This window comes from Hypomesus nipponensis, chromosome 27 (assembly GCF_054491055.1).
Source record: "Hypomesus nipponensis isolate SF chromosome 27, ASM5449105v1, whole genome shotgun sequence".
In the NCBI taxonomy this organism is placed as follows: Eukaryota; Metazoa; Chordata; class Actinopteri; order Osmeriformes; family Osmeridae; genus Hypomesus; species Hypomesus nipponensis.
Window position 1 is genome coordinate 7,813,640 of NC_140387.1, and position 17,030 is coordinate 7,830,669.

At 48.8% G+C, this 17,030-nt stretch overlaps 2 protein-coding genes across 6 annotated transcripts in view; one reads left to right on the forward strand and one right to left on the reverse strand.

Moving 5' to 3' along the window:
* zmiz2 (zinc finger, MIZ-type containing 2) lies at positions 1-15,952 on the reverse strand. Of its 3 annotated transcripts, XM_084693417.1 has the most exons (21): positions 15,403-15,951; positions 11,164-11,269; positions 10,439-10,553; positions 9,907-10,109; positions 9,413-9,581; positions 8,514-8,732; positions 8,200-8,412; positions 7,806-7,889; positions 7,268-7,445; positions 6,799-6,973; positions 6,551-6,629; positions 6,313-6,444; positions 6,038-6,143; positions 5,541-5,698; positions 5,223-5,290; positions 5,040-5,108; positions 4,449-4,690; positions 3,986-4,104; positions 2,920-3,099; positions 2,323-2,356; positions 1,855-1,987 (listed from the first exon to the last, which is right to left on the reverse strand). In XM_084693417.1, exons 2-21 carry the CDS (start codon positions 11,211-11,213, stop codon positions 1,977-1,979), a joined length of 2,604 nt encoding a protein of 867 aa, XP_084549543.1. In that variant the 5' UTR covers positions 11,214-11,269; positions 15,403-15,951; the 3' UTR covers positions 1,855-1,976. The 3 variants fall into 3 exon arrangements, with proteins under 3 accessions (XP_084549541.1, XP_084549542.1, XP_084549543.1); XM_084693415.1 differs by lacking the exon at positions 2,323-2,356 and having other exon boundaries at positions 1-1,987; positions 15,403-15,952; XM_084693416.1 differs by lacking the exon at positions 2,323-2,356 and having other exon boundaries at positions 1-1,987; positions 6,832-6,973; positions 15,403-15,950.
* The window catches only part of pargl (poly (ADP-ribose) glycohydrolase, like), an 8,288-nt gene continuing 6,167 nt past the window's right edge, over positions 14,910-17,030 (forward strand). Inside the window, exons 1-2 of one of the 3 annotated variants that reach the window (XM_084693428.1) lie at positions 14,918-15,049; positions 15,896-15,977. The gene's annotated coding sequence lies outside the window, so the exon portion shown is untranslated. Of the gene's footprint in view, positions 15,050-15,871; positions 15,978-17,030 lie in introns of all 3 variants that reach the window. The other 2 variants (XM_084693429.1, XM_084693431.1) reach the window with 2 other exon arrangements.

A 17,030-nucleotide genomic window follows, 5' to 3' on the forward strand; every position in this document is an offset into this window, starting at 1 on the left:
TGCAGTCAGAACTGACACTTTTATTTATAAAACATAATGGAAATATTTTACATCATCTTTAAAAAAAGAAAACTGATTTCAGCTATGTTGTTCGGTAGGATATCTAAGACAATTCCAAATGCCATGATTGCATTCACAAGTAACAATGCTGGAATAGAAAAGGAAAAAAAAACTTGCTTTGCAGATATCTCAAATAGAAAATGTTATACAAGCCGAATCAATTCAGATTTATCTTAAATCAGTGGGTATTCTATCAGAAGCATGTAAACACCATCAACTAGAGTTGAGTCTTGTGTGCCCCTATATGCACAATCGTATTGTGCTTGCATGAATGTGACACGTTTTCCACAAACCTCAACCGCGAGTTAACATTGCCTAGAACAGACATACACACCTCAACTAAATATCTGTACCCACTTACTCTGCTAATAAGAATAATATGACAATGCTTATGAATATGATACACACACGTTCTCGAATGAAAACATTTGCAGACTGTACATAAAATTGTTGTGCTCAAAGAAATAGTTCAACCACATTTAAAAATTACATCATCATTAAATTACCTTGAAAGCATACTTCAAAGATCAGGAGTATAGAAGGTCATGGTTATATTGACTTTGGAATGCTTTCAAGACAATACAACACATAAATGAATTGTTTAATTTAGGTGAACTATCCCTTTAATATTTGTTTGTATGATAATGTACAAATGTAATACAAACATATTCATATGGCAAGTGAGACCAACAACTGCTGACAGCACAGGTAAATTCACTCACTTTTTCTCAGCAAAGACACTAAGAGGGAGAATGGGCACTCTACAACTCAACAAGTAATGTCACAGTGTTGGAACATGTCCTTGGAATAAAAATAAATAGTTGGGGGGGGGGGGTTCTGCTCACCTATTTCCACCCCTTTTTTTTTCAAATTTAGTTCCACTTCACAGTGACCCTGTGTTGTGTTTTATGTTTGTGTGTGAAACAGAGAATGTGTCTCTGTCTCAGTAGTATGTGGAGGGTTCCCGCTGATCTCTGAACATCCCGTTAAAACGAGGAGGAGGGTGAATATGAGAGAAGCACAGTACCACAGATGCTACACAGTGGCTACAGGAGGACAGAGAGCGTGGCTGGGATTCAGAATCGCTCTCGTGCGTACGTCTACATGTGTACGTCTACAGAACCACCGGCCCGGAGCCACTCCTTACCCTTCTTCCTTCCATCGTTTTCCCATCCTATCCCACCCCCCCCAATACACACAGGGCCCTTTTTCTGTTCGCTGTGTGACCGTCTTTCATCCTCTCAGTGCACTGTTCACAGACCATGTTGGGTTTTTCCGTTTACAATCTGGACTGATCACCTTTCACAGCTGTCTCTGGTAGGGACTGGCAGACCATGAACCTTTATACATGTTTGCTGGCTTTGTGTTACTTCACGTGTGACAAAGGTCAATTTCTCATTTATAAATAAGCTTAAAAGACGAAAAACCTTTTTAGGGGTTCTCCGCGGCAATATAAATACGTAGTAGTTGACATAAAAACGTTTTTTTCGTATTTTTTTCTCTTGCGAAATCATAAAATAAAAAGGAAAATCCTTTTGCTTTAGAAACACAGAAACACCACTGCGGAGGACCACTGTTCCCATTTGAACAGTGCGCCTCTTCAGTGTGGATTCTCCATGAGATGCTTTCAAAAAAGGACACATAATACAACAACACTCAGACTGAAAGAGGGGGGTCAACCCCTTTCTCTTGGTTCATAGTGTAGTGGGCCAACTGTATATTCTTTGGAGAGTCCCGGCTCGTGGAGCAGAGCATTTTGGAAAAAAGGTGGTGGCGGGGGGGGGGGGGGTGAGGGTAAGGAGAGGTCTGTCCATAGGTCTTAGTTGTTCTCGAACAGAGAGAGCAGGTCGTCATTGCTGTTGTTAGGGAGGTCCGGCGGGCCCAGATAGGATAACAGTTCGTCCGGGTTAGTCAGCTCAGGGAGAAGCTGAGGAGAGAGGGAGAGAGAGGGGGGGGGGGGGGGGTTGACTGTTACACGTTAACGCTTTGGAAGGTGAACATGTGACACTTTTCATGCCAATAAAGCCTCTCAAATTGATCTACATTGTCAAGGGGGAGGGGTGGGGGTAGTGTATAGAGTTATGGGTCAAGAAAAAGAGTGTAAGGAGAAAGACATGTAGTTTGTTGTACAATATGGAATGAAAAGGCAATATATATTTATAAGCTCTTCTTGGAAAGTTATGGTTGAGATTTCAACATGCCTTCATTTCCACATGCCTGACTAACTAAATTTGGAGTCTCTTCAGTTAAGGTTTTTCTTACGGTTGTCATAGCAGAATCTGTGGACGTTCCTCCCCTGCACCCGGTTTCCCCTCATCCCCAATAAGAGAGGGAGGGTGGGGGGTTAGTATAAGACCACCCACAGGAGTCCAGATATAATACAGGGCTCTGTGCCTACAGCATATGACAGTGCATTGTGTAACATTGGAGATCTTATTAAAATGACCTAGTTTACCGTACTATTTCAATCACATCTCAGCATTTTTTTGGGCACTGTCAAAATGAGCCCCAGCGAGAGAACTATTTTGACAGGAGGAGTGAGGTTCAACAGCAAATGATAAACTCTATAGCAGGGGTTCCCAATCCTGGTCCGCGGGCCTCCCTGCCCTGCATGTTTTAGATGTTTCCTTGTTCCAGTACACCTGATTCAAATGAATGGTCGTTAGCAGGTTTCTGCATAACTAGATAACGACCCATTCATTGGAATCAGGTGTGTTGGAGCAGGGAAACATCTAAAAGGTGCAGGGAAGGGAGGCCCGAGGACCAGGATTGGGAACCCCTGCTCTACAGACTTGAGCGGCTCGCCCATTGTGATGTCATCAAACCCCCCCGGCGGGGAGATGGCGGGTTGGGACTCACGTCAAGCGTGTGGTCGGGCCCCTCCCCTCCGGGCCCTCCGGGTCCCCCTAGGCCGAAGGAGCCCTCCGCCTGCAGCCGAGGATTCTGGGTAGAGGAGTTCCGCTGGTGCATGGGACTGCCCGCCCCCCCGAGACTCTGGAGAGCATTGTGAGAGGCCTCTACTCGGCCGGGGTGAGGCATCTGAATGGGAGCGGGATATAAGAAAGCAAATGGCAGGGGAGGAGGAGAGTGCTAGGGGTGTCATAACCCCGGTAATGCCAGCTTGAGACACCTCTTCATAATCAAAAACGGTTTCAACTATGACCCCCCCCCCCCCCCCAAGCTACTGCTCTAGTGCTGTTGGAGCGCTGCCTGGCATTGCGCCAGAAGCGAGTTTGTGTGTGACAGAGAAGAGAGGGGGGGGGGGAGGTCACTCTGGGCTCTGCGTGAAAGCTCTTCTAGGGACAGCCGAGCAGCTGCGTGCGACAGGTGTGTGTGTTTGTGCGTGCGTGTGTCGACGTGGTGGGCGTTCGAATGCTGTCTCCTCCAGGTTCAGTCAAAAGGCTCTTCACCTCGTACACATGCCAGAAGGGCACGACAGTCTATTACGACACACACATATGTACCACTCATGTGTGACACACACAACCAATTCAATCATATGTAACAAGATTCAAATAGTTCCAGTGTATGCCATGCCGACTGCGACGTGTAATGCAGTTCATTACAGTTGCCATCCAGCGATTAATGATTATGTGACCTAATTGAAAACTCTAAAGTTTGTTTGTCATCTGATAACGTGGCAGTCTGGCAGGAGGGACAAGTACTTTAGCAACAGCTCATTCATACGCTGCTCAGCCAATCATCTTCCAGTCAATCATTAAGCAGTCCATGCCCTGAACTGTCTGCATAGAACTCAAATGACCCCCCCCCCCCCCCCGACGCCTCAACATGGCGGTGAGACGTGCTGCGTGGAAATGGAGGTGGCCGTGGCTAGGAAGCGTGCGGCGACCATGCCGAGGACCAATGAACTCAAGGTTTGGCTATTGTGTTGCTTGAACACGCGTGTGTCTGTGTCTCCACTCACCTGGTCAGGCTGGTAGGAGATGGGGGGCTGGAGTCCGGAGGAGAATTCTCCCAGCGTTGGGGTTCCAGGAGTGTTGGGAAAGTCAGAGAAGCCTGGCTGGTTGGAGTATCCAGGTCCGCCTGTCGTGACAGAACATACAACGTCAACACAGTCAATGCCATCCTCTCTAGTTGACCTGACGTGCTGGCGTACACTGGGTAATGCCGCCTATAGAAAAGGAGCAGTGATACATGGGTGGGTCAGAGCACGGGATATGGACATGACCTCAAACTATACGACACCGCTGCTCTCAAGTACTCTGTGGCTGACCGCTTAGGACGGACTGCGTACACCATGACTCATCAAATACATATTTTGAAGGTCGGAAAGCAATGCCGAAATGCCTTTTGAAAACTCCAACTGGCTAGCGCAAGGAAAAGGCAAACGAGAAATGATCCACCATTCAAATCAGTAGTGGGCCCACCTTGACTGCTGTAGTCCGGTGTGTTTCTGCCCCCAGGTGTTAGGTTCTGGTATGGCGAGGAGGCGGGGCCCAGGGCCGCGATCATCTCCATGACGTTGGGAAGGACCATGTGACTGGGGCTGACGGTGCGGCAGCGCTTCAGCACGGGCCCGTCGGCTTCCTCCTTGATGTGCAGGTCCGGTTTGACCGGCACCGGCCTCCAGCCACACACCGGATCTATGGTGATCTCCTCATAGTCGGAACTGGAGGGAGAGGGACGAGAGACAGCGAGAGAGAGAGACAGCGAGAGAGAAAGAGACAGCAAGAGAGAGAGACAGCAAGAGAGAGAGACAGCGAGAGAGAAAGAGACAGCAAGAGAGAGAGACAGCAAGAGAGAGAGACAGCGAGAGAGAGAGAGAGAGAGAGAGAGAGACAGCAAGAGAGAGACAGCAAGAGAGAGAGAGGGAGAATTAGCAAGAGAGAGAGAGACAGGGAGAGAGAGACAGCAAGAAAGAGAGAGAGAGGATAGAATTAGACGGAGTTGCTCTACAAACACTACACGAAACACAAGCGAAAACACAATTGCCAACGCGAGCAGACGGACATACTGACTTCTGAATGTAGATGAGAATCCCAAGCATGTATTGGTCCACTTCTAGTCCCTCTAACAAAGCCGTCTTGCTGTGAGAGAAAAGGAGACAAACAAGCACCCCATTAGACCCAGGGGACTAGAAGTACGGACAGGAGCACTGGACAGGACCCCAAGATCCTGCCGGAATGGTTCAGTTTTCATACTTGCAAACAGGGCATCTCCAGGTCCCTCTCTCACAGTTCAACTGCAGATAAGATTCCAGGTCGAAACACTGTAGCCACAGACAGAAAGGCCGAGAAAGCAAGAAAGAGGTGAAGAGAGAGAGAGAATTAGAGAAGTAGAGAGAGAGAGAGAGAGAGAGAGAGAGAGAGAGAGAGAATTACGGAGAAAGAATTAGGAAACAAGACAGGGAGAAAGAGAGAAGGGATAATACGATTTTTCCATTTAGTACAAACACTAAAAAACGTCTATGTGTGTGTGTGTGTTTGTCGCCTGTATACTCGGTACATCATGGCTCTCACCTGTATGTGTCTGCAGTCATGTCCCCTGGCTGGCAGCTGGATGCGCCTGAACGTGATGGGACACTTCAGGGACACTTTGATGGCCGTCTGCTCGACGCCGTCCTCTCCGTTCAGCCCCGGGGTGCCTGGGATGGTCCCGCTGCTGAAGTTCCTCTTGACTGAGAGAGAGACGGGGTGTGGAACAAGAGCAAGACGGTGAGAGAGAGGGAGACACAGGGAGAGATGGAGAGAGAGAGAGGGAGAGACAGGGAGAGAGACAGGGAGAGAGAGGGAGAGACAGGGAGAGAGACAGGGAGAGAGAGACAGGGAGATAGAGAGGAGAGAGACAGGGAGAAAGAGGAAGACAGGGAGAGAGAGACAGGGAGAGGGAGAGAGAGATTCAATCAACAGTGGAGACCTCGATACTTGTTTGCAATATGCCAAAACACAGTTTGATGATGATGATGATGTCATGATGTTTTCTCGACTTCCCCCCCTCACGTGGGGGTTTCACTCACTCTTTGTGATACAGTGTTCGGCGGGGAGCAGTCTCTTCTTCATCAGACCCTGTAAAACGGACCTGACGGACGGCCGATGGACAAGCTGCAGCACGAAGAGATGGGACTGGGGAGAGAGAGACAGAGAGAGAGAGAGAGAGAGAGAGACACAGAGACAGAGAGAGAGAGAGAGAGAGGGGGGGGGGGGAGAAAGAGAGAGAGAGGGGGAGGGAGAGTAAATCTAGGCACGCACGCAAGCAGGCAACGCACAGGGCGCGGGTGCCGTGGCTACTTACACAGCAGCAGGCCGTGACGGTGATCTGGATGGTGTTCCGCCCGGGCTGACACACCTGCTTGAGGTACAGGGGCTTGTGGGATGTCTTGTTGTCGCCTCTCTCAATGGAGAGGGGCGTGGCGTTCACGCTCACCTGATGGGGGGAGGAGGGGGGGGGCGATGGCAGTTAAGGCGAGGGCGGGGAGATATATCGTGGGCTAAGAAAAAGGACAACCCCGGAGTGTGGCGTGCACACTGACCTGTACAGAGGCTGGCCAGTTAGTGTTCATCTGTCTGTCCTCGTGGTGGTAACACTTGAACTGCAACTCCAGATCCGGTCTGCAGGGAGAGACAAACACACAGACAATGACGTGCCGGTCAGTGAAATAACAGGGCCAGACAGTGGCGTTGTTTGTCAGGTCATTATACGACTGCATGCCACGAGTTTGCAATTTTCAAAAAAGTGATGAGAACACGGCGACAGACGGGCGAGGTCGTAAACACTTTCCCCTGGTTTGAACTCGGTGACATGGCCTCTGACCTCATCATGAGCGTCTTGTAGACGGAGTCCCGGAGCTGGAAGGCGTGGTTACTGACGGCCAGGTTGTGCTCCAGTCGGAACGGCTCCAACACGACGCCGTCGCGCACCGGAAAGGTCAAACGCAGGTCGTCGCTAGGGTTACCTAGAGGGAGGAGAGTAGACGGTAATTGCCCTAACGGTCCCAGAAGGTCATCCCACGAGGAATATATCTGAATAAGTATTTGGAGTTAGGTGGCTGAGCGGTTAGAGAGTCGGGCCTGTAATCTGAAAGTTGCCAGTTTGATTCCCGGACGTGTCAAAATGACGATGTGTCCTTGGGCAAGGCACTTCACCCTACTTGCCCCAGGGGAATGTCCCTGTACTTAAGTCGCTTTGGATAAGAACGTCTGCTAAATTACTACATGTAAATTTGGAGTTCTGCAGTACAGGGTCTTACCTGTAGGGGGCTGCTGAGTGTTGATGTTGGGCTTGGTGTCTGATGGAAGGTAAGAGGGCTTGGTGTCCTGTCCAGGTGACAAGTAAGGGGGCATGGAGCTGCCCGGTGTCATGGGAGGGGTGGGGTTCCCTCCCAGAGGAGAGCTGGGATACCCCGACATCAGCCCACGACTTCCGGGCTGGAACGCACACAAACAGAGGGTTCCAAAGTTAGTCCCGGATGTGTTCCAACACCTGGTTGACACAAACTGCGTTTTTCTGAGGATTGTGCGTGACCTTTCGATGTGAACCCTCGGTGCAACCGCGTTTTACTTTGTACATTTTCAAAATGGCTACGGGGAAGGTTTTACCTCTCCCTCAAGAAGGAGAGCAAGTTTGAGGAAAGCAGGTTTGACGAAAGCTTAACTTTTGGACCCATACCTATGCGCGTGACCAATCAGAACACATATTTCACAATTTCCCGCACAGCGGCCTATCGCCATGCGGCACAAGAACCCTGAGCACTACAACAGATCAGTAGAAGCGGCTGATAGGCTTACCCCGTTGACGGCCGCCTGTGTGAAGGCGTTGTACCCGCCCACGCCACCAGGGGGCAGACTACCCTGGCCGTTGAAGGGCTCCGTCTGTGAGGCACACGGGTGAAAACAGGTGCTGATTAAAACGGGCGATCATCTGTTACGAAATCCCATTGATTAGGCTAAAAGGGAGATTTAAGGCGAGTGGTTTCATTTGGAGCCATCTACCGCAACCCTTCCATCTCCTTCTCCAGTAGCACGTCTAAGGTGTCCCCGGGTCAACTACTCATTGTGTGCTGGGATCGTTTAAACCGTGTATAAAAAAAAAAAAAACTATTTCTGAATGATTATGAGTGAGGGATTATGCAGGCAAAGCTTTCGAGCTCGGGTCATGACGAGCGAAGCCAAGGCTGCTGACCTTGAAGTACTGGGCTGGATTGGCCGGACCATGTCCTGGAGGGTACTGGGCCGGGCCGGGCTGTCCTGTGCCATACTGGCTCATGAGCGGCATGCGGTGGCTGGCGTAGGAGGGGGAGGGGGCCGAGCGCTGGGGGGGGCCCTGAGGGTACTGCAGCGGCTGGTTGGGGTACGGCGACATCCCCCCGGAACTGTACTGCTGCACTGGGAAGCCCTGAGGAGGGAATAGAAGGGGGGGGGTTTCGTGAAGAGTCAAGCAGATGCCGATGCAGTGATGGGGTTTGTCAGTTAGTCGGTTAGGTGTCTGTGTCTCACCTCGGAGTTGTATGGTCGTTTGAGGCCCTGCGGTCCTCCCGGGTAGCCCCCGTGCTGGGGCATCCTCGGAGCTTGGCTGGGGTGGGTGGGGTAGATGCCCCCCATGGAGGTAGGGGGACCGGGCCGGGAGGTCACCATGCCGCTGGGGGCCATCCCTGAGGGCCCACGGGGGCCTGGGTGGGACAGGAACTGGTTGCTGTAGGAGGAAGCTCCACCCATCTAGAGAGAGCGGGGGGAGGGGGCGGGGTTAGGACGGGGGGGGGGGGGGGGGGGGAGAAGAGGGGGGGGGGTTAGACGCTAAGAGGAAGAGGTTCCAACAATACATTTCAAAAAGTTGATAGCTGATACAAACACGCCCTTGGCGCAAGTGTTATGGCAGTTGCAGTAGACAGACAGGAAGGGAGTGGTGGGGTGACGGAGAGAGAGAGGGAGAGGGAGAGGGAGAGGGAGAGGGAGAGGGAGAGAGAGAGAGAGAGAGAGAGAGAGAGAGAGAGAGAGAGAGAGAGAGAGAGAGAGAAGCAGGGAGGGAGGGAAGAAGGGAGGGAGGCCAAAGGAGAAATCCCTGTAGGATTTAGAGCGCGGTTTGTCCTAAGAGACTGAATGTGCCGTGTAAACAGCCTGCTACTGCCGCTGTAGGGCAGAGTTACGCTGGTCTTTCTCTCTCTCGCTAATCAGAACCAGGTCTCTGGAGTCTGCGGTGGTTTGAATTCAATTCCCCACACCCCCCCTCTCTCTGCCCCTCCCCCAGTCCCATGTTACAAACCACTGCCCAGAAATGGAATGGAAGTGACTGGTCTGTGAGATAGTGAGCGAGCTCAACTGTGGAATGATTTTTTTTTGGGGGGGGGGGGGGGAAGGGAGGGGCTCGCCTCCTTCCTAAAGTGGGCGGAGCATCTCACCTGCCCGTAGTTCAGTTCCTGATTTTGCTTCTCTTGAATCGCAGCGACTGTTGCCGTGGCAGTGGCGGTTGCCGTGGCAGCGGCAGCGGCAACGGCGGCGGCGGCAGCTTGGGTGAAGTCTGAGGGGGGGCGAACCCCCATGCCCCCGCCACCACTGTTAGTGGAATAACTGGAAGAAGAAAAAAAAACAAAAGACATGGAGTGTGTTTGTGGAGATGTGTGTAATCATGTGTGTGAGTAGTCCTAGGCTGAGTCAGAGCTGTGGGTTGGACATGCTTATGCAGCGCAGGCTGCTTTGACATACTGAACACCGAGCAGAGTGGTGACGCAGTCAGCTGCGTGGTTGAAACACACACACACCTAGAGTATGACTAAAACCATTGAAAATAGAACGGAAATCAACACAGCCTCATTGGGAAGCGGAGGTGACTCCGTCTACTCCTACGTGGCACCTACGGCCCTCTGAAGAGCGCCTTAGGAGGAGAGCTCTGTACCTGCCGCCGTAGCCTGCCGCTGGGTTGTAGGCAGCGTTGGGTCGTCCATACAGGCCGGGTTGTCCGTAGCCCTTGGAGACGGCATCCCCATAGCTCTGCTGCCCCATGAACTGGGAGCTCATGCCGGGACTCATCCCGGGGCTGCCGCCGGGCATCATGTGACCTCCGGAGTTCCCGCCGGGACCCATGGACCCGACGAACACCTACGGAAAGGAAAGAGGATGAGGGAGAAGGAAATGATGCGATAGGACAACTTTACGGGACTGGCTTGAAAGGAGATGGCTAACTAAGATTATCTTCGAAAGTTGTAAATGAATTACTCAAGGGAAAGGGAGATAAGAAATAGTAGACATGGGCAAGGGGGGAAATTAAAGGATGAAGTATGAAGGGGGGGCAAAAATGGCGAGGAGGGGACACACACGGATGGACATAAAGAGTAAAGGGGAGGGGGGGGGTGAAAGATGGTTGGACTAAAGTCTAAAGTAGGCGGTTGGATGGGGTGGGGGTGAGCTGCCGTTGATCATGTTGTTACCTGGCTGTGTGAGGGATTGGTCACTCCCCACACTGTGGTTACCACGGAGAGGGACCCTGGGGGTTGATTGGTGCCTTGTTGCCAGGAGACAGGGTCATACAGGAAGGAACCGTCGCTGTGGCAGACAGAAACAGACGGCAGACATTTTATTATTCTTATGTCAGAGTCATTATGTGGAACACACACACAGAGAGAGAGAGAGAGAGAGCGAGAGCGAGAGAGAGCGAGAGAGAGAGAGCGAGAGCGAGAGAGAGCGAGAGAGAGAGAGCGAGAGAGAGAGAGCGAGAGCGAGAGAGCGAGAGCGAGCGAGAGCGAGATAGAGGAGATTAGGGTTAGAGAGAGAGAGAGAGAGAGAGAGAGAGAGAGAGAGAGAGAGAGAGAGAGAGAGAGAGAGAGAGAGAGAGAGAGAGAGAGGTTAGGGTTAGAGAGAGAACAGAGAGCAGTACAGTGTTGGAATGAGCAGGGCTGGTTTCAGTAAAGGTTTAAAACTTATCCTTCACTTCCCCTCTTACTAACCACAGGAAGCCAAATTTGTGGAACAGGAAACCACCACTTCAGTAGCAGCCAAACAGATCAAACTCTAGATCCCAGAGCTCATCCAACTGCAGTGGAGGTGAGGGTCAAATCTGAACTAGATTCACCCAACGGTTCACCTTGTAACAATGACCTAAGCTAAGTGACAAATGGAGAACTCGAGGAAGCGCTGGTGGCGAGGTTGGTCGTACCTGTGTGGAGTGGGAGGCAGGGCAGGTTTCATGGAGTTGAGGGGGTTCATCGGAGGAATCTGGGGGTCATTAGAGGGCCCCTACACTCCTTAACCTGACAGGCAGTCTGTGCGAAAGACAAGAGGGGAGAAAGGGGAGGTAGTGGGAGAGATTGAGAGAGAGATTGAGAGAGAGATCGAGAGATAGAAATAGAGATAGAGAGAGAGATAGAGAGAGAGAGAGAGAGAGAGAGAGAGGACACAGGGTTCCTCATTATTCATAGTGTTATTATTTGTATTTATTTTTGCGATCATCATAGCCTGCACATTGAAAAAAGCACAAAGGAGTCGCTGCAGTCTCTGCTCTGAGCCACACATGGTAGTCTGTGTGTGTGTGCGTGCATCCAAAGCCTCAGCCTATCACTGCCTGGTGCAGCTCTGATACCTCTCAAAGGAGGGGGAGGGGCTCCGGGAACTAAATTTAGTGTGCTGATTTTGAAAGGAATTTAAGAGAACAGAGATGTAACAGCTCTTGTGGCTGAACATTGGCATAAACAAACACACACACACACACACACAAATAAAACACACACACACACACAAATAAAACACACACATGTTTTCTGCTTCCAGCCCTGCCATTATCAGTATCTGGATCTATGTCAACAACCCCCTCATGTTCTTTCTAACTATGTCTCCTTTCTCTCTCCCTCCCTCCTCCTACACTCCTCCATGTGTCCTCCCTACCTGGCTCCTCGAATGGTGCTTTTTTGATCTCATGCTTAGCTTCCCAAACTGACATGCTAATTACCCACCGACATCAGAGATGTTCACCCCTCCCACCCACCCTTTGCTTTCTTCTCCCTTCCTTCGTTTTTCTCCCTCTCTCACTCCTCACAGATTTGGGTCAGAGTGAGACTCTCCAAGCTCGAGGAGAAGTGAGAAGGAGTTGGGAGGGAAGGAAGGAAGGAAGGAAGGGGGGAGGGGTCCATTTGTGCATACGTGAAACAGGGGGAGGGAGTTATAGAGGCAGAAAGAGAGGGGGAGATGCCTCCACTGCTAATAAACCTCCCTCCATATCTCCTCTATGTGCCTCAATCACAGCATCAGAGGCCAAAAACCATTAGCAGACTTAAGTCTTCAAATCAAGACGGCATAATAATAAGATCTGTATCATTCCAATCCAGTTTTTCCCCCCCAATCCCACAGTGCACATAACTGGAAAATATACACAGCCTTCTGGTATACAGGGCACACCTGAGTTTAGGGCTGACAAAAGAAAACACCTCTTTTAGGAGAGCACCCACCACCCCCCACCCCCCAGCCTGCTGTAAGCTTGTAAGGGGCACAGCTTGTTCCATCACGGGAATGAACAGAACACACTGTTCCTGCTTTTTCCTTCACTAGGATATAATCTGTCGTCCACTCTTAGCCATGCCACCTCATGTCTGCATCCTGGTTCCCTGCATGCCGTCTCTTCCCTCCCAAGTCTGTTCTCCTTTTTCTAGGCGGTCTTGTCTTCTCTCCGTTTCTCCTCCTCCTCCTCCTCCTTTATTCCCTCCTCTCTTCTCCGTAGTGCCCGATAGTGCCCTCTCGCTCTCTCTTCCTGAAATACCACACGGACCCGATTGCTTAATCCTTCTGGTCGGTGTGTGCCACAACTGCATAGACACGGACACACTCACTCAAAAGGACTTTCCAAATTAGTGAGCTTGAGTGATATCCTTTTCAGGCTAGGGAGAAAAATGAGCTTTATCGTATACTACTGTGCTGTAAACTAAAAGACGCGCTTTCACAAAACACCAAAGACATGTGTCTGTGTGTGTGTGTCTGAGTGCACACATCACCACGGCAGGCTGCGTCACAGCTGTACGTCTTTTAGATAAAGTCAGAACAACATGTGTCGAAAAGAGTCTTGCCGACTTTTATGACTCACCTCACATTGAACAAAGTCACACAGATGTGCATATTAATCATAGCCTGACTAGTATGTTACCACTGAACTAAAACCACTTCCATGAGGCTGGCTAAAGGACCCCCAGGAGAAGAACATCTTCATAAGCTCTGCCCTAAAAGGTGTCAATTAGGGATACGTAAAACAACCAAAGTTGGTACATTTAGGGTACACTGAAGGTGCATTATTGACATTACCGCATACTTTACTGAGAGGATATGAGATTATGTGAGATTATTTTAACTGTATTCCACTTAGTATTGCTAGTTTATATATCCTTAGTATAATTAGACCACATTTAAATTTAAGATTCCTATATGTTTATTGTATGCACCTCCCTGCCAAAGCAAATTCCTTGTCTGTGCTAACCTTCATGGTGAATAAATCCCTTTCTGATTCTGATTCTGAAGAGAAGTAGTCTTTCTTGCGGAACATGTTTGAAAGGGTTCTGACAATTCTGGTGAGGCATTGAGGTGTGACTTCTGTATATTTAGCACTTTCTGCACTTACCCTGAAAACCAAGGTCACATTAAAAGTATAAGACAATATGTGTTCCTCCTCTATGTCTTCAAATATATGTATACCATTTATTTTAGAGGATGATGCCAAAAACAGCATTTTGAAGAATGCAAAGATTTTACCTCACGTGAATTTCTTTTTTTTGGGGGGGGGGGGGGGGGGCTTTCAGCCACAAGAGCATTCAAAGAAGGTTGGGCACTGATTTTGGTTGATTAGACCGGGCATACACAGGGCGTAAGAATTCATCCCAAATGTGTTTGACGGTGTTTTGGTCAGGGATCTGCACAGGCCAGTTGTTTTTTCCCCACCAAACTCTAAAACATTTCTGAATGGACCTCGCTTTGTGAATGGGGGTGCTATCTGGTCAATTAACACTGAGGGCTGTTAGTCATTTTGGGGGGGCTGAAGTCCTTAGTTCAATTCTAAAGCATAAAAATGTAATTCATGACAATCCAGGGGAAAGCCTTATCTTGACAAAGCCTTGACAAAGCCTTGACAATGCCCCCATGCACATAGTAAGGATACAGCAATGTGTTTTTCCCTTATATCAACTCCTATCAATAATGCACTCCCACCTGAGACCATGCAGGGGGTACTTTTTAGCGGAGAAGAGTTCTCAATCTACACAGTGACTTCTCAGCTCAGATGGTGAGGTCATCAACTCATTAGAAACAATCATACACAGTCAGCCTGGATAGAAACTGAACTCCTGGGAAGTACCTGATTACAACAAACCTATCAATTCAAAACAAATTTTATACTAGGAGTGAAATATTTTCTGGTCTTATTTGAGACCATAGCCATCAGTAGACTAATCACTTAACTGTCAAAGAAAAAAAAGCAGCTGTAAGTGCCACTTTAACCAATGACAGACAGAACATTATAATTGACAATAACATAAAAGACCCACAGTTGACAAATAGGCCTTAGGTGGGAAACATGCTTATTAAAATCTATATGAGACATTGCAATAACATTACAAACTCTGTTTCCACCCATATTTCACACACAACGTGAAGATACTATGTCAGCCTCGGTGGGAATTTCCAACTAGATAAAGTTTGCATGACGAGGAAAGAGTAGCCTATAGTGGTTGTTTGACCAATACTGGTAGTTCACTGAATTTGCTGTGCAAGTAGAAAGGCAACATCATGGGTAACAAGTCGCATATGATACAATACCTGCTTGCCTCGGGTACACACTTTGGAAAAATGTAATGTGTAGTGCGCGTGACATTTATTCTCACAAAATAGTTACAGAATTCCAATGCAGTCCAGAAGCAACGTAACCACCACATCAGAGCATGCTGATAATGTAACAATGGAAGACATTTTGTTTCACCTAACCTTGTAGCTAAATCTTTTATATGGGAGTGCAGAGGTTACGACATGGTTTGTTTACTAGGACCACTTGCTCCTGACTATTAGCCAGCATTGTAAGCATCGTCATATTTTCATTCCAAAATTCATTGTTAGTCCATATCCGCACGTACACGTACCAAACTATTATGTTCCTTTCAAGCAATAGATGTCAAAAGCTATAAGCAATACCGATAAACATTAGCCTATGCTTTACTACAATGCTAGCACTAACGTTAGCTTGCAATGTTTTTGGAGGTGAATGGGCATAAAGCTAACGTAGCTAAAAAGACAATTATCGGGTTGACATTAGCGGAATAGATTTATTGCTTGGTAGTTAGGTGACAGCTGGCAAACAACTAACGCTAGTCAAGTATGCTAGTCATTAGCGTATCTAGCTTTCCATGTTGCATAGCCTACATTTACTTACCCTTTGACTCAAACTGCCTGACGTGGTTGAGTGAATTGTCAGAATCCGTGTTCTCTTTATGCTAATGTCTCGAGGTACGGAGCTATCCCAAGATCGTTGAAGAGGTGTGAAATCAACACAATCTGGATACTCGGCGTTTTGGATTTTTCTCCATAAAGCAGTCAAATGATCTGATCGTAACATCCATGTCCTCAATTGCAAACGGCTACCCTTGGTTTAGTGCCTACACGTGCCCCAAGAGTCCACGCAGAGCAAGGGAGCTATCATTGTTTTGGACCTCCGGTGGAGGTTTGGACCTCTTGAATGTTGGAAAGTCAGACTGAGAGGCCGTATCCTAGCAAAGCTTGGTGGCTTGGTAGCATAGCTCCCTCACTGACTATTTCACAATGGCTTGCTAACATATTCATGAGATCACGGGGCCGCGAGTCTCCGATGGGAGAAAAGCATTTTTCATGTCCTCCTCTCATAGACGCCCAGACTTCTCTCTTCATAGAGTCGCAGACTAGAGTAGCTGAGCATCCAGAGAGGGAGTCATCGAGAGATGTCACCATCTGCCTCAGACAGTGACGTAAACGGTAAATGATCGTTCATCAAATCTGGTTGAAGACGGAATTATATGCATTTGGATAATGTAACGTTCCATTAAATTTGATAGATTACATATTTTGTGAAAGACAAAACAAATGTTATTTTAATAATGAAAAAACAAACCCGTCAGAACATCTTTATACTTAAGTCAGGCAGTAAGGAATTTTGCCGCTCGAGAGACTGTGTTTGTGTGTGTGTGCACGTGCGTGCGTGCGTGCGTATGAGAGTCAGTTAGACGAGGTGTCTGCAGTATCTTGCTGGAGGGCAGTATAGTGTGGAGAATGAAAAGTCCGATCTACACTCCTCAGCTCTCTGTTGCCCTGGAAACAGGTGCTGAGAATCTCCTCTGTTCTTCATCTTTCTCGCCTCTATCCATAGCTATGCACCCTTCCCCTCCCTCCTGCTCCTCCTCCACGACCTGCCGCAGAATGCGTACACGGCCCCCACGTCTTTCAAACACACACAGACACACACAGTTGAAGGTTCTGATTGGATTTTACCCTGTCATAAAATATAACAACATTTTCATTAGAAAAGTACAATTTACAAATTTACACTCCTCATATTAATGTATAGCTAAACACCCACGTGCAAGGTCAGATGTTTGCTATCGCTTAGCTTGATCCTGGTGTGATTTTTGCTGCATGTGTTTGTGTGTGGGTATGTGAGAGAATGCAAAGCATGCATATGTACATGGTTGAGGCTTGCTGTTGCGGCAGCTGCAACAACCTGATCTCGAGCAGATCTCTGAGTACAGCAAAGAGGAATGGCGGGTGATGATGTTGGTGGGAGTGTGTATGTGGGGTGGGGGCAGGGGGGGGGGGTACAGTCTAGACTCTAGAGTGTTTTTGTATATGGATAAGGACAAAGAAAAGGAGGAACCCGGCTGGTATAAGTTTGTGTAGATCTTCACTTGATCAACAGTTTCCCCTGACTACACTGTCTGTAGTGGCCACTACGGTGTCTGCCAGCCAACTACGTTAACACTTATACTCAAGGGGGGTTTCTTGACTTTCAGGCCTTTTTAAGTCATCCCTGTT